The sequence below is a fragment of the Aphidius gifuensis genome, linkage group LG1 (genome assembly GCF_014905175.1).
Source record: "Aphidius gifuensis isolate YNYX2018 linkage group LG1, ASM1490517v1, whole genome shotgun sequence".
In the NCBI taxonomy this organism is placed as follows: Eukaryota; Metazoa; Arthropoda; class Insecta; order Hymenoptera; family Braconidae; genus Aphidius; species Aphidius gifuensis.
In genome coordinates, this window is record NC_057788.1 from 24,537,082 (window position 1) to 24,553,392 (window position 16,311).

Here is a 16,311-nt window from a genome sequence, read left to right on the forward strand (position 1 = left end):
AATACTCCAGTCGTGATATCTTTGCAATTTTTTTTTCCCTTTATTATTATTATTTTTTTTTTTCGTTAGCATATACAACAAGCAATCACAATGGTAAATTATATTTTTTTTTTTTATATCAATACTTTTAATTGGTGATGTTTATTTTACAATATTTACTAGAATTTCAATCTATACTTTACACATTGAAATTGATTAATAAGCAAGAATGGATAAGTGAAAATAATTTGATTTATTTCAACAAACTATTGAATGATTTTAAAATAATTTTAAATTAAATAAATCCATGCACCGTTTATTAAATCGAGTTGATTATTTCATGGTATTTTCTGTACTCCTATATATCTCTTTTTATATATTATTTTTTAACATGATAAATACGTTTTTTTTTTTTTTTTTTATTTGTAATAGTACAATATTGAATAATAAAAAAAAAAAATATAGTTTAGAACTCGGGGGGTTTTTTTTTTTTTGTTTTTGTGGTTGGATATTGTGGAGATGATATATGTACATGAGATACTCAAACAATACATCACAAAAGAAGACAGTTGTCTATTGGATGGTAGACAAATGGCTGACAATATATTGAGTCATTACTCTAATGTGAATGAGGAGAAAGACAAGTAATAACCCAAACAATAACCAAATCTATTTACAACAAAAACAACAAAGTGTTTTGTCAACAATAAAAATAAAAAAATATAAATACAACAAGTCTAACGATTCGAGAGTTATTTTTGCATAAGTATATATAAAAAACTTTAAATAAAAAAAATGAGGTGAATGGAAAAAAAAAAAAAATAAAAATACATAAAGTTGATTGTTTGTGTTGATAATGATATCCTTTGTGCAATTTTTTTTTTTTCTTTTTTTTTGTTCTATTCTTAGTTGTGTATATATATATATATATATATATATATATATATATGAGGTTTATTATTATTATTTTTTCATATTGTCCAAGTTCTTATCTGTACATCGATGCTGGTTTAAATGTGAACTCTATTTGAGCATAAAAACACCAAGAAAATAGGGAGAACGAAATCGATTCTACATGTACTAATGTGTAGCAATATGGAAAAATAAACTGCGTCAGCAATAGCTTTGTGATTTCAACAACAACAACAACAAAAACGTCATTCAATAAAATTTTTTGATATTAAAAATACATATTTGCAAAGAATTTCTCATTTTTTTTTCACATAATCAAAGCACAAAAATTTAAAATATTCCTGATAATTAACAGCTATATATTTTCAATAAAAAAAAGTTATTTCTTTAATTGATTTTAATTATATTTTTTTTAATGAAAACATCAACTTGATTTGAAAAAAAAAATTTTTTTTTAATTAAGAATAAATTTAAATACTTTATATGATAATTTAATTGTTATATTTATTTATTCATTTTAAATTAATACTTGAATTAATAAATCAATTATTCAAGTACTTTTTAATGAAAATATATAGTGTATATATTTCCGTTTTTAAGTTGTATATATAGTATTGAATGAATTAAACAATCTTTCAATTGTATCTCGAGTCATATTTAATATGTATTGGTGTTGTTTAAGGGCACTTGTCATTTTGATTTATTGTGATTTCAATGTAGAGAATCAACCCACATTCTACAATACATTGCGTGATCAAGAGTGTCAGTTTCCGTCGAAATTTTATTGCAGATTTTATTCATTTTTTTATATATATATATTTATTAAAATCATTATGTCGATATTTGAAAATAAATAATAGATAATTTTCGGAAACATGAGCAATTTTTTTTTTTTTTTAGGGAGATTTTATTATATACATTTTTTTTCTTAGTAGGGAAAAAAATAAATATATTGGTAAAATGAGAATAAATAATATGAGAAGGAGAATAAAAGGGGAATAAAAAATGATAAAGTAAAAATAAAAGGATCAAAATAATGATAAAGTAGAAGAAAAAAAAAAAATACTTTATACAACATTGGCATTACAAATTATTTATATATCAAGAAGTTTTGTTTTGTTTTTAATAAAATTCAGCACTTGTTCATGTTTTTTTATTTTTTTTGCCTGCACAATTGCGTGTTATTTTTTTTTTTGCAAGTGAAAATAAATGTGTAACCTCAATGTGTGACATATGAAAATATGAAATCTAACACCTGAGCTTGAATTCTAAAATCCCATGACAATAAATTTACATTCACCACACGAATTCTCATGTCCATATAAAGTATATAGATTTATTATTTTTTTTTTTTTTTACTTGGTCACACTCTCTTTTCTTTTACTCTGCATTTTTGCATATTCTTGAATTTTCCTTTTTTTTTTTTTTGAATAACCATTTTCAATCGTACGACATACTTTTCAACGTTCTCTATGTATACATACATACTGATCGATATATAAAAAATGTAGAAAAAAAAAGTGGATGACAATAATGGCAAACGGAAGTAAAAGAAAATTCAAATATCGATAAAATATACGAAGAATGATGTTTTTTATTAACCAAAAATATTTATATTTATAAATTATTATGTTTATTTTTTTTTTTTTCTTTTAAAGGCTGTAATTTTTTTTTATATACAAGTGTTGTTGGAAAAAAAAAAAAAAAGCTCGATTGTAATTAGATAAAATTGAAAGAAAAAAAAATAAATAAAAAAAAAAGAAAATAAAAAAAAAAAAAGGAGAGAAAGATAAAATATAAAAATAATTTATAGAAATTTGTATATAATTGAAAGTTTTATGGAATTGATTGCAAACAAAACTTAAATGTAAATTGTACTATGTAAAATATATATATAAATGAATTTATATATAGAATACAAGTGTGTACCATGTTTTACAATAAAAAAAATAAATAAATAAAACAAAAACAATTGTAAAAACAACAATGGTCTATATGGGTAGACTAATGAATTGCGACACTTGGATAGTTTTGAACATTTACCACCCACTTTAACAGTAGGTTTAACTGGAATCCATGCACCCTTGGTTAAACTCACCCTCTTATAATGAAACTTGATTTTACTTTACAACATAAACAAATACAGCAAGCTTACTATTTATTTTAAATAATAATAATAAAATATTCATTTGTTTTTTTTTTTATATTATTAATATTATTATTTTTATTATAAAATATATAAATTAAAAAAAAAAGTAGAAAATTAATGACCTCTCAAGTGTATTTTTCATGTTTAAACAAATGTATGAACGAAATGAAATTTCAAAAGGGGTTTTGCAATTCTCAAAATGTAAATTCTTGAGGTCAGGAAAATTGTTGATATATATTATGTGGTCAAGTGTTGAATATTCTTGTATATACATCTACCTACTTGTGTGTATAAATATATATTTAATATATTCATGTACAAAAAGTATGAACATGTTTTGTAAATGCAAGTTCAAAAAAAAAATAAAAAAAAAAATATCAATTGCTGACTTTTACTTTAAAAAAAAACAAATAAACAAATAAATAACTGGTTACAGCTGAATTTATTTTGTATATATTTTCAATATTCAAATATATTTTTTTGTTTGTATGTTTATATACATACATTGAGGGGGTAGTTTTTTATTTGTTGTATATATACTTTGAAAGGTTTTAGATAAATTTAGTGACATATCTTGGTAACACACCCCCCTCAATATCTCTACACAAACTTTGTCTTACACACGCCCACACATGACAGAGTAAAAGATACAATCATTTGGTGCGAGGGTAGAATAAGAAACTTTGTCTTAGTATACAGTGACATTTTTGTATGATATCCTGTATTTATTTTTCTTATATATATATGTATTCTTAAAGCAAATGGCCAGTACGTGTGACTGTTATCATTGCATCACAGGACACCCTTGCTTAACCAACCTTACACCAAATTGTTTCAACAGTTTTGCCCTTTTACAATTCACCGATACACACACATATTCCAAAAATATATATATATATATATTGCCAAAACTATTTATAAACCTCACTCTACGTGCTTTTTCACTAACTCTATATCTATTTATTTATATAGATATATATTTTTTCTTTTTTATCCTTCACAAACATTTAACCTATTTTAAGTTTTTACAGTTTATATATATATATATATTTTTATTTTTTTAATAAAAAAAAATTAATAAAGAAAAAATAATAAAATAAACAGAAGTATAATCAATTTTATGAAATTTTTTCAGTCAATTGAATAAAATAGAAATTTTTATCAATTTAAAATTTTAGTAATTTATATATTGATGGATTTTTTTAATTATATATAAAAAAAAAAATAAAATAATAGCCAATAAGTATTAATAGCTACAAAATATTTTTCAATCAATTTAAATTAAATTTAACACAATCGTTTATTGCCACGCATTATAATGAATGTTTTTTTTTTTTTTTAATTTGATTATTAAATTTCATGTTTGATTGGCTTTTTATCTATTTTTTTATTTTTTTTTTTTTAAATTTAAAAAATAATTTGATAATAATTTAAAGGGATGTTGTTATATGTCTATATAAAAAATATAGATGAAAATATTTATATTTCATTATAAAGGAAATATAAATAAATAAATATAAATTTATCATAAATTTATATTTGAAAATAAGTGTCAAAGAAAAATAAAAACCAACAAACTTGATAAAATATTGTTCTTGAGTTATTGTATAATATACCTGTATTGTTTATCGTGATTTTGTGACTAAAATAGAACAATTCTTTTTCATTCGATTACAATTTATACTATATCTCGGGGGTTTATATGTTTACCCAAGTATACATATCAAAAGAAAAAAAAATAAAAAATAAATTGCATGAAAGAGCGAGTAAGAGAAAAAATAAAATTGGTGGATAATAGTGTGAGTGGGTTGAAATTTCATGCTCTTGATTGGTACAAAAGTCCATGCTAAAGAATTGTCCAACATCGTATGACTACACGGTACATCGTCAAAAAATAAGACATTTCGTCCTTGAAGTTTATGGTTTCTTTGCGCCAAAGTAAAAAAAAAAAAAATACAAAAAAAAATCAAAAGAAATGAACGCGTATATCTCCTTTTTCAACTCTTCTAAATTACCTTCGATTCGTATCACATTCGATTCATCATTCTAGCCAACGTTAAAAAAAAAAAAAAACCTCCCAAAAAAAAAAAAGCTCATCAGAAATAAAATTGATAAAAAAAAAAAAAAAGTAAAATAAAAAATGTGTAGAGAAAAATTCATTATCTCGGTAAATAAAACGACTTGACATAAAAAATTACTCATTATAAGAGCATCAGAAAAAATAAATAAATAATAAATTTATAAAGAAAACATTAGAAAAAAAAAAAAGACAACGTATAGGTTAGGCAATTGGTGGGATTGATCGTATCAGGGGGGTTTAAAACGAGGAAGAATCAGGTGATCCGTAAGAAGCAAGTTCAACGTCGCCCCCGGTTATGTATCGAAGCGTGTTAGTTCTCTTGGTTGTTATTATTTTCTCTATTTTATTTTACCATACATATATATATATTTTCCTCATCGTATATATAAAGCCTTTTAAACAACCCCTTGGCTCACAACATCGACCAGTATCACAGCTATCATCCGATACTCGTTTATGTACTTGGATGTACTATATAGATGAGTACGCAAAATCTATCGTGTTACTTTACTCTTTCTCATTTTAACCCCCTTTACCACTATTATCTCACTCATACACATACACATAATATATATACATGTACATGTTTTCTGTCATACTGGCTCCAGTAATAAGCACATCGCCTACAACGCCACGGTCATCCCATAAATAGCAACCACTCGCGCCACTTTGCCCCAGGAAAACACCATAAATAATCCACATATATACAAAACTCACTACTATATATATCTATAATATGTGACCTTAAAAACTTAAAAGTAAAACTATATATTTTATTTTCTAGCTATATGTGTGTGTATGTGTGTATTTTATTTTTGATTTTTTTTCTCGAAAAAATTTATAAATTTTTGAAATATACAAATTTTACGAAAAATAAATTTTTATATTTTCAAATTAAATTAATTATTTTTAGTTTTTACTTTTTAGATAATACCTATATTAATTTTTTTATTTATATCACCGAATATTTTTAAATTCAAGTAGTATAAAAAGTGAATAGTCAGCCAATATAAAAGTGGAAATAAAATGTTTTGGGGAAAAAAAAAAAAAAAAAAAAAAGAGACTGGTCATTTGAAAATCAAAAAATAGATAAAAAAAAATTGCTAAACTCACCGGTGCTGAAGTTAATGATGATTGTTGTTATCGGCTTGTCCCATTAAAACTCATATCTGCAACAATAATTAAAAAACAAAAATGTAATGATTTATCTGATGACAAGTATTTTAATAAAATAATATTAAATGACATTTAAAAAAATATATATATGATTTATCAATCTATTTATTTATTGTTAATTATTATTAATGATGAATTTCATAATTAAATAATGTCAAAAAAAAAATTATAATAAATTTCTCAACTCATTATAAAAAGTTTTATTGAATACATTATTTGATGAGATAAAATTATTCACAAATGAGAAAACTTTTTATATGTATCTTGGATTATAATTAACAAAATTCATGGATTGTATATATTTTATGACAAGAGACGAAATTATTCATTAACAATATATGATGATATATTTACATATTGTATACAATGTCATTGCAATGAGAATAATTAATATTATATTATTATAAATGAAATATAACATGTTTTTTAAAAAAATTATATTTAAATCAGTATGATGAAAAGTAACGAAAAAAAATTCAACAAGCTGGTTGTTGGCTATGTGAAAAAAAAATAAAATAATTATAAAAAAATTAAAAAATAAAATTATACATATATGAAGAAATAAAAAAAATAGACGAAAAGTGTATGTTTTATGGAACAGGATTATAACTCAGCTGTAAATTATAGCTTCCTTTTGTGGACGCTTGTCGCCAGATATTCGAGTATTCTCACGCGCATGCACGACAAAAAAATAACGACTCGTTGAGAAAAGCTCACATTCATAATTGCAAAATAAAGAGGAAAAAAAAAAAAAAAGCCTCTGGGTTAAAATGAAAAAGACAAAAGTGTTAAAAAATATTGCTTTGAAATGAGGGAAGAGGAATTGTACATGAAGAAGAAAAAAAAAAAAAAAAAAAGAAAAATAAATATAAATAATAAAATAAAAGAAAAAAAAAAAAATCAAAGAGGGTTGAAACGTTTTGTTGAAGAGATTCGGGAGTTAACCGAATATTGGGAGGGTGAATATATATACTATATATTAAGCTTGATACTTTTGATGGTTCTGTTTTACTACATAACTGCTTATCTCATTTATTTTTTTTTTCTATTTTGTTTTTCTAATGGAAATATATAGGTATATATTTCGACATTTAAAATAAGTTGAAATATTGAAAAATCAATATAATCTATTTTTGTATAACATGAATATTAATATACTTATAGTTTTAGCACATATTACTTGATCACGCACGGTGAAATTAAGATATCACATAAATATAATTACTCTTACACACGTTTAATTTAACATGTGGGATTTATTTTATTTTTCCCTTGATACTATATATATACATATATATATTTACTTTCCCCAAGGGATAAAATGAACAACCTTTTGATGAAACTCGAAAATAAAAAAGAAAAAGAAAAAAAAATTAATCAAATAAAAAAAAACGTAATATACTTAAAGATGACAAATAATATAAATCCAGATAATAGACTTTATTGTTTTAAACATTTTCTGTTGTAAAATCAAAGTAATCTCTGATTTACCTTTTGAGTTTTTTTTTTTTTATCTCTCTCATCCAGAATTTATCTACAAGCGGATAAAAAAAAAAAAAAAATAGTCTATTATTCAATTTAGTTGAATTATTATTATTATCATCATCATCATCATTTTTTTTTTTTCCTATTTCCTAAAATCATATATATTTTTTTTTTCTGATATTTCAAATTCAATTTAGCAACAGGTAAATCATATATGCGAGTTTATTTATAAATTGTTATTTTTTTATTTGATTTATTTATTTTTACAAACATGCAAAAGTGTTGGGTAATTAAAAATAACTAGACTATTATGAGAAAAGACAAATATGAAAATTGTAATTTAGTATTATACTGATAAACGCATACGTGTTCAACATGACGAAATATATATTCTTGAGTTTTTGATGTGTTGAATTAATATCACAGTTACAATTGTAAACTCTGACACAAGTTTTACCAAATCAAGACATTTAGTAGAAATTTAAATGTATGTATAATTCAAACTCCCGAGGCAATAGAATGTATCATACTCAACTATTTTATACATACATATATTTCTGTAATCATAAATTACAACTGTCATTTAAACTATTGAATATATATTCCAACAATTCTACACCATCTAATTAATTAAACTTTATATATATATATATTTTATTTTTTTATTATTATTGTCAGTGATGATGACGACATTATTAATATTATTATTTTATAAATAATAAAATTATTTAAGCATTTAAAATACTTATTGGATGATCAAAAAAAAAACTAAAAATCAATAATTTAATTACTAAATTGCCGGATAAAATAGAATATTTTTTTCTTTGAGAATCATTGGTTTATCGTTAAACTAACCATCATCTATTTAAAAATTTTTTTTTATCTCTATTTTTTATATTTATTACTCTATAAAAATTATCATGTTTTATATACAGCAATATTAAATTTATATTAAAAAACCAGCCTAAATAAACTTTATGATAAATCAATTTTAAAAAAATTTATTACTATTTATTGAATAATAATTTTTTATATCAACATTTAATATGTACTTGATATTATATATTATTATTACGATGAAAAAAAAAAAAATACACTATACACATATAAAGTATTATTTATTACATTTTCTTTGTTATATCCATTGTAAAATTGAGCTTTATCATAAATAAATTCAATAAATTTGTAAATTTAATTTTATTAACAACAATAAACTTGAGTTAACGTATTATTAAAAATTTTCTATTGTGAATTTTGCAAATAAATATATGTATTTATTGAAATTCAATGGTATATACATATATAAAATTTTCAAAATTCATGCGAAATACGTTGTAAACTACAAAAGCAATTCAACTGAATAAAAATATAAATAAATCATAAAAATAAAATATAAATAACAAAAGTTAATTTTTCATTGATTACATGAATAAATTCATGAAAAAACAATAAAAAAAAAAAAAAATATAGATGTACTAAAAAATTGATGTAAAAATAGAACTTTGAGGTGGCTGATTATTTGAAATATAATTTTATTGAGTGTATTGGTGGTGGTGACACGAGTGAACATTACAAGGGATATACAATCAAAACATCAACATGTATATATCGATAAGGTATTGGACGTATACAATGTGAATTTGCAATTCAAGAACATATGCCCTAGGGAAATATACAACATTTGGCAAACAGAATTTGGCACACCGATTGAATAAGGGGTGAGAGAAATATATGTAGAGTGAGTGAGTGTCAGAGACAAAGATAAAAGGTAAAATTTCATCACAGTTGTACAGCTAGTAATTTCCAACTGTATATATAAAGTACACAGTTGTATATATAGACTATATATGTCTGTTCTTGTTTCCAATGTCAACTGCAGTATCAACACACCTGTATACTAAGTTTAAAATTGGTCAATGTAATTAACAGATTTAAGACTTAAATTATTGTGTTTATAGAAATACTATAAACACAAAAATTATTATTATCATTCAATATACAAAAAAGAAAATTCTATATTGATAAAGCTTTACAATGTTATATTTAATATAACACAATGATATAGTAATGAGAATTTATAAAAATGATATATAAAAATTGAATACAGGTAATGATAATAAAGAACATGTGCAGGGTTTTTTTTTTTAAAAAAATAGATAATGTTAAAGTAACGAAATAGAAAGAGAGAAAAAAAAAAAAAAAAAATTGGTAGGCTCGTGGATAAAGTCGCCTTTGATCAAAGAGGGGTGAACATTCGATCGGATCACGGATGAAAGCCTGACCCTGCCCAAACCTATCAACGTAAATTTTCCCTCTGCTTGCTCTACTTTCAATATACTTCCAACTCTCACCAATCTCCAGTTTAGTCATCTCCTTTTTTTTTTTTTTTTTATTTTTTTTTCACTAGATCGCTTATAAACATTTTCCCCTTACTCTTGTATTCACAACACTTTCAATCACCGTTTTACGTTGATGAGATTTACAAATAAAAAAATAAAAAAAAAATATGCGACATTAAAATAAATAAACAAAACATCAATACAGTCAAAAAAAAAATCAAAGAAAATTGTAAACATTATTTAAATTAATATCATTAAATTAAATATTAATTTAAATAATGTTTACAATTTTCTTATTTTTTTTTTTAATTTAATTTCCGATAAATCGTTATATTTTTAATTTATCGATTTAATATTTAATGACAGTGATTTTCTCGGATTTCAAGGAAATAAATAACCACTTGAATTATTTCTTGCAAGCACGATTCAATTTTTTTTTTTTATTCTCTTTCAATATTTAAATTGTCAGATTAAATTGTCAATGTTGAAAAGTTGAGATAATTTTTTTTTTTTTTTGCTCAATTAAAAAGATTATTGGAAAATGAATAGAAAAATTTAAAAAAATAAAATTTATTATTGTTCAATTGTACTGACATAAATAAAATAAAAAAAAGAGCGTAATATCCGTAAAATTTAATTTACTCAAATCTCATTGTATTCATACATATGACATGACAGCAAATGCGAAAATTTATTGTTCAAATTTTTCACCCTTGTCATTCATGCGAAAAGCCCAATTCACAATTTATATATAAACACATGATTATACATGTGCATAATTTATTCATAACAAGAAAAAAAAAATTGATAAATATTAATTATTATTCATTATTATTAATATACTGAATGATTGATGATAAATTTTTAATCAAAATATATATCGTATAGTTTTTTGCTAGTATATGTAAAATAATTTCAATCATTGATGCTCATTCATATTATATAAATAATCAGTTTGATGCTTTGTCAATTTTCAATATGTAAGAGACTGAAATAAAAGAAAAAAAAAAAATCAATTTACTATCAGTATCATGAAGCTGCGCAGGCAAGTGAGACGATGGAAACGTGGTGGTCATCATCGTCAGTCCAATAAGACTTGAAATACAATTTTAAAAATTGATGCAAAAAAACAAAATAAATAAATAAAATAAAAGGAAAAAATTAAAGAAAAAAATACACAATGAACGAAAGTGAGATATTTTTACTCGGTTGGGATGAGTCATCCATACTGGCTCGTGATTTAAATCGTACATTTTATAATTCAACATATAATAAAAATGTAACAATTGATGATCTTTGGGATTTAGCAAGTGATCGTGTTGGATTGGCAATAATATTAATACTATGTTCAGTTGCAACAGTATTTGGAAATTCATTAGTTATACTTGCTGTATTTCGTGAACGTTATCTTCATACAGCAACAAATTATTTTGTAACATCATTAGCATTTGCCGATTGCCTTGTTGGTCTTGTTGTAATGCCATTCAGTGCCATATATGAAGTACTTGAAAATCGTTGGTTATTTAGTACTGATTGGTGTGATATATGGCGTTCATTAGATGTATTATTTTCAACAGCATCAATATTAAATTTATGTGTTATTAGTTTAGATAGATATTGGGCAATAACTGATCCATTTACTTATCCAACACGTATGAGTAGAAAACGTGCTGCATTACTTATTGCAATTGTATGGATATGTTCAAGTGCAATATCATTTCCAGCAATAGCATGGTGGCGTGCTGTTAGAACAGAAGCTGTACCAAAAGATAAATGTCCATTTACAGAACATCTTGGTTATCTTATATTTTCATCAACAATTAGTTTTTATTTACCATTATTTGTTATGGTTTTTACATATTATAGAATATATAGAGCAGCTGTTATACAAACAAGAAGTTTAAAACTTGGTACAAAACAAGTTATGATGGCATCTGGTGAATTGGAATTAACACTTAGAATACATAGAGGTGGTGCAACACATACTGATCCAAGAAATTTATTTAGAACAGCATCAAGTACACCAGAAGATTTACAAGAATTAGATGAATCAATAACATTACATAATAATAATAATAATAATAATGGATTAACACGTATACCATCAAATAGAATTAATCATAAACATCATCTTGGTAAAAATTTTTCATTATCAAGAAAATTAGCTAAATTTGCTAAAGAAAAAAAAGCAGCTAAAACACTTGGTATTGTTATGGGTGTATTTATAATATGTTGGTTACCATTTTTTGTTGTTAATTTATGGTCTGGTTTCTGCTCAAAATGTATATGGCAAGAAGAAATTGTTTCGGCTGCTGTTACGTGGCTTGGATGGATAAACAGTGGTATGAATCCAGTCATTTATGCATGTTGGAGTCGAGACTTTAGAAGGTTAGTAATTGTAAAATTAAATTTTATAAAAATTAAATTATCTAACTATTGTTTTATATAAATAATATAAATCAAAGTATATATAATAATAAAACTTTGAAAATAAAATTAAAAAAAAAAAAAGTCATTATTGAAATTTTTTAGAGAGAAATAAACGCGCGCGTTATTGCAGTCATTTGAAATAAAGTCATTTAATTATATTAGATATTTCCCATGGGGTTTATATAGATTTACCATGAGCCAAAAAAAGGAAATAATAATCATAATAAGATTGTATAAAATTTCAATTGTTTTCTATTTAAAAAAATATATTTAATTTCTTCCTATAAGAAATTTAATGACAACACTATTATGAGGTCAAATGGACAATTTTTCATAAATATATATAAAGGGATCACTGGTCAATTCACCAAAGTGCTTATAAAGAGGACAATTTGTATTCCATCCAGTATTTACTATATTTTATTTATATATCTATTATTTTTTTTTTCATCAAACTTTTTTTGTTGTTTTTAATGCTACTATGTCACTATAACATTTCCATAAAATATTGAAAAATAATAATAATATGTTTTTTTTTTTTTTATGTTGCAATATCGTATAGATGTTATTAACAAAATAATCCATAAAACATTGAAAGTATACTTTTAAAGCTTATCCATATGGCATAACGTGGTTGTGTCAGTAAAATAAAAAACTTTTTCAATATCATGAACAAAACAAGCTCACTATATTTATATATACACAAGTCTAAAAAATAAAATTTTTTAAAAATGAATAATAAATTTTTTAGTTGAACAATATTGCTTCATTAAGGTTGTTTGTAAAAGACATCGTCGAACCAATATTTGTAGTTTGAGGGGCCCGTATATCGTAACGCTATATCTCATGCCCGGGTACCCGAAATTTTCTTGCGCTTCTGTCTCGAAAACCGGCTTTTAAGTGTGTCCGTGCATATACAGACAGACACTAACACTACTGCTAGCGAGCAAGTACAGTACACAGCTACATTATATGCTTGTGTGTGTCACGTCTGTGCGCATCACTTGCCGCGAGGAAGCAAATATTTTTTTTTTTTAAATTTGAATAACTTTTAAAATCCGTGGCAAATATAACTTATTTTTTCAAATTATATTCGTTTTTTTCTTATCTACAATTTGATAGAAAAAAAAAAGTTTTCGAGTAGACAACGAATCTACTATATGCTGTTTAAGAAAAAAAAAATTGTTTCGCACTATTCTCGTGTATAAAAGTTGTCAACTTTGACATTCATTATCTATAAAAAGCCGAGGCAAAAAAAATTGAAATAATTTGTCAAGATAGATAATTATTTCATTTAAAAAATAAGCCTAATTAAAAAAAAATCGAGTAGAAACTCAAATATTTACAAACAACCTTAAAAAAAAACGTTAGTCATTTGAATATTATGTATATATTTTTTTGTGAAACAATGACAACTGTTTGATGAAATATTGAAAAAAAATTTTTAAAAAAATAAAAAATGTTTATTATTAAAAAATGACTCGTCGAGGGAAATTGAAATGAGACATTAGCACAGATTGTTTTTTTATTTATTTTTTTTTTTTGTGGAAAAAAAATGAATAAAATAGTTTTGATGAACATTTTTTTATTTTTATTATTAATAACTTTGACGTGACGTACTGTCATGTCAAAATATTTGACAACATTGATTTTGATATGATGTGAGCAGTTTAATTATTTATATAATTTAGCTGGATAATATCAATTAAATAGAATTTTATCAAATATTGGTTAATCAACTATAAATGAAAATTTACGATATCAAATTATTATGACAATTCATATATTTTATAAATGAAAAATATATTATACTTTTTTTTTTTTTAATTTATTTATTATCATTGTTTTATTCCTTTGAAATTAATTTGTAATTTTAAAAGCTATATTAAAGAGGGGAAATGTCAATAAGAATTTTAGGAATTTTTTCAATTCACTCTTAGAGGATTCACTCGGTCATTGAACAAGGGAAAAATTTATAAATTGACTATAATCATATAGGGACATTACTTGAGAATTATTAATTTTATTTTTCTTTAAGAAATAAAAACTATATTAATATACTTTTTTTATTTTTAATTTTTATTGTAGTATTATTATTTTTATAAAGAGAAAAAAAAATAGTTAATCAAAAATGACGGTTTTTTTTTTTTTATTTTACACTTCAAGTATTTTATATATAAATGAGCATCAGTTATCGTTTCAATTTATCTTACTAAATTTTTTATATATAATACTATCTTTTTTTTTTACTAAGACTGTCTACCATCGTGATTATAACTCATTATTGATTTTTTCTTTCAGTAAATTTATTTTATTTTTTTTTTGGTTTAACTAGACAATAAACAATGGAAAAAGAAAAAAATTATTTAATATTTTCTGGCCACTTGATTATGATGATAAATAAAAATTTTATAAAAAAAGATAACAGCTTGATATACACATAATAATAAAATATAAATAATATATGTAGGTAGCAAATTGATACTATTAGGGATTGATCAACTTGAAGATGAACACAATAGCATGAACATTTACTAAAGTAACTAATCTGATAACTATCTTCCTACTGATTGATTATTATCTACTCATGCAATCACCAATGTTTTGAAGTGAAAAAAAAAAAAGTAATAAAGTATTTGATTCAAGTAAACAAATTAACTTTATCTAATCGAACTCTTAAATCTTTATAAATATTATAATATTTAAATAAAAAATAATATAATAAATTGATAAATTAATAATTTAATTTTTTAATTTTTTTTTTCCTTTTTTAATTTAAAGTGTGAAAAGAAATTGATTGAATAGAATTTAATTAATAAATACATAAATTTATAATAAAATTCTGAAGTTTAAAATCTCTTGAATTAAGTACTTGAAAATAAAGTTTTATATAATATGTAATTTTTTTTTTTTTTAAAGTTAATTAACTTTGAGCTTTTTTTTTTTTTTATTAAATTAAGTAAATTCATATTTAACTTTTAGTCTTTTTTTTATATCATAAATTTTAGTATTAATTTTTACAAATTAAAAAACACGTTTAAGTAAATAAATAGACTAAAAAAACGTTTAAACCTCAAAATATGGAGACACAGTTAGTTACAAAATATATGTATAATATTTTCAAAGCAAATAATTTCAAAAAAGAAACTTCGATACTTGCATTAAATTTGACTTGAATTTTTATTTTTTCATTAAACTTTATGCGTTTTATACTTTTATATTTTTAAATAAAAATTTACCCTACATATTAATAACATTTTCAATGGGAAAAAAAAAAAAAAAAATGCTTCACACTGTTACACTTGACAAATAATATTTTCCCACATTTTTTATTCAAATTGAAAAATAAAAGCCTATTTAAAAAAGAGACCAGAAAGAAGGTAAAAAAAAACAATAATACAAAAAAAAAAATCAAAATCAAATGACACAATAAAATGTCAGAGAGATACTTGAAAAAGAAAAGTGCTGGTATGAAAGAATCATCAAAGAATATGCAATAAAAAAAAAAAAAAAATATCCATCTAACCAGATAAAAGAAAATTGAGACTATGAAGTACAAAGACCCACCACAAAGCTCCGATATAAATTGAGGATGTTAATATATCAAATTCAAATAAACTAAAAGTATATAGACAAGTAAAGAAAAAAAAATATATATATAATAATATTGATGGATAGATGTATAATGCAAATTGAATTAAACAATATATAAAAATCAATGAAACCTAATTTTTTTTACTCAACGTATAATAATGCAATAT

General features: G+C 23.0%; 2 protein-coding genes across 4 annotated transcripts in view; one reads left to right on the top strand and one right to left on the bottom strand.

Moving 5' to 3' along the window:
- The window catches only part of LOC122855567 (double-stranded RNA-specific editase Adar-like), a 67,718-nt gene that overhangs the window by 22,403 nt on the left and 29,004 nt on the right, over positions 1–16,311 (bottom strand). The window contains exon 5 of the mRNA XM_044157058.1: positions 6,234–6,289. The gene's annotated coding sequence lies outside the window, so the exon portion shown is untranslated. The remainder of the gene's footprint in view (positions 1–6,233; positions 6,290–16,311) is intronic.
- The window catches only part of LOC122855788 (dopamine receptor 2), a 29,194-nt gene continuing 24,004 nt past the window's right edge, over positions 11,122–16,311 (top strand). For all 3 annotated transcript variants that reach the window (XM_044157414.1, XM_044157421.1, XM_044157429.1), the window contains exon 1: positions 11,122–12,508. In XM_044157414.1, coding sequence (XP_044013349.1) covers positions 11,301–12,508 — 1,208 coding nt within the window. In that variant the 5' untranslated portion in view covers positions 11,122–11,300. The remainder of the gene's footprint in view (positions 12,509–16,311) is intronic.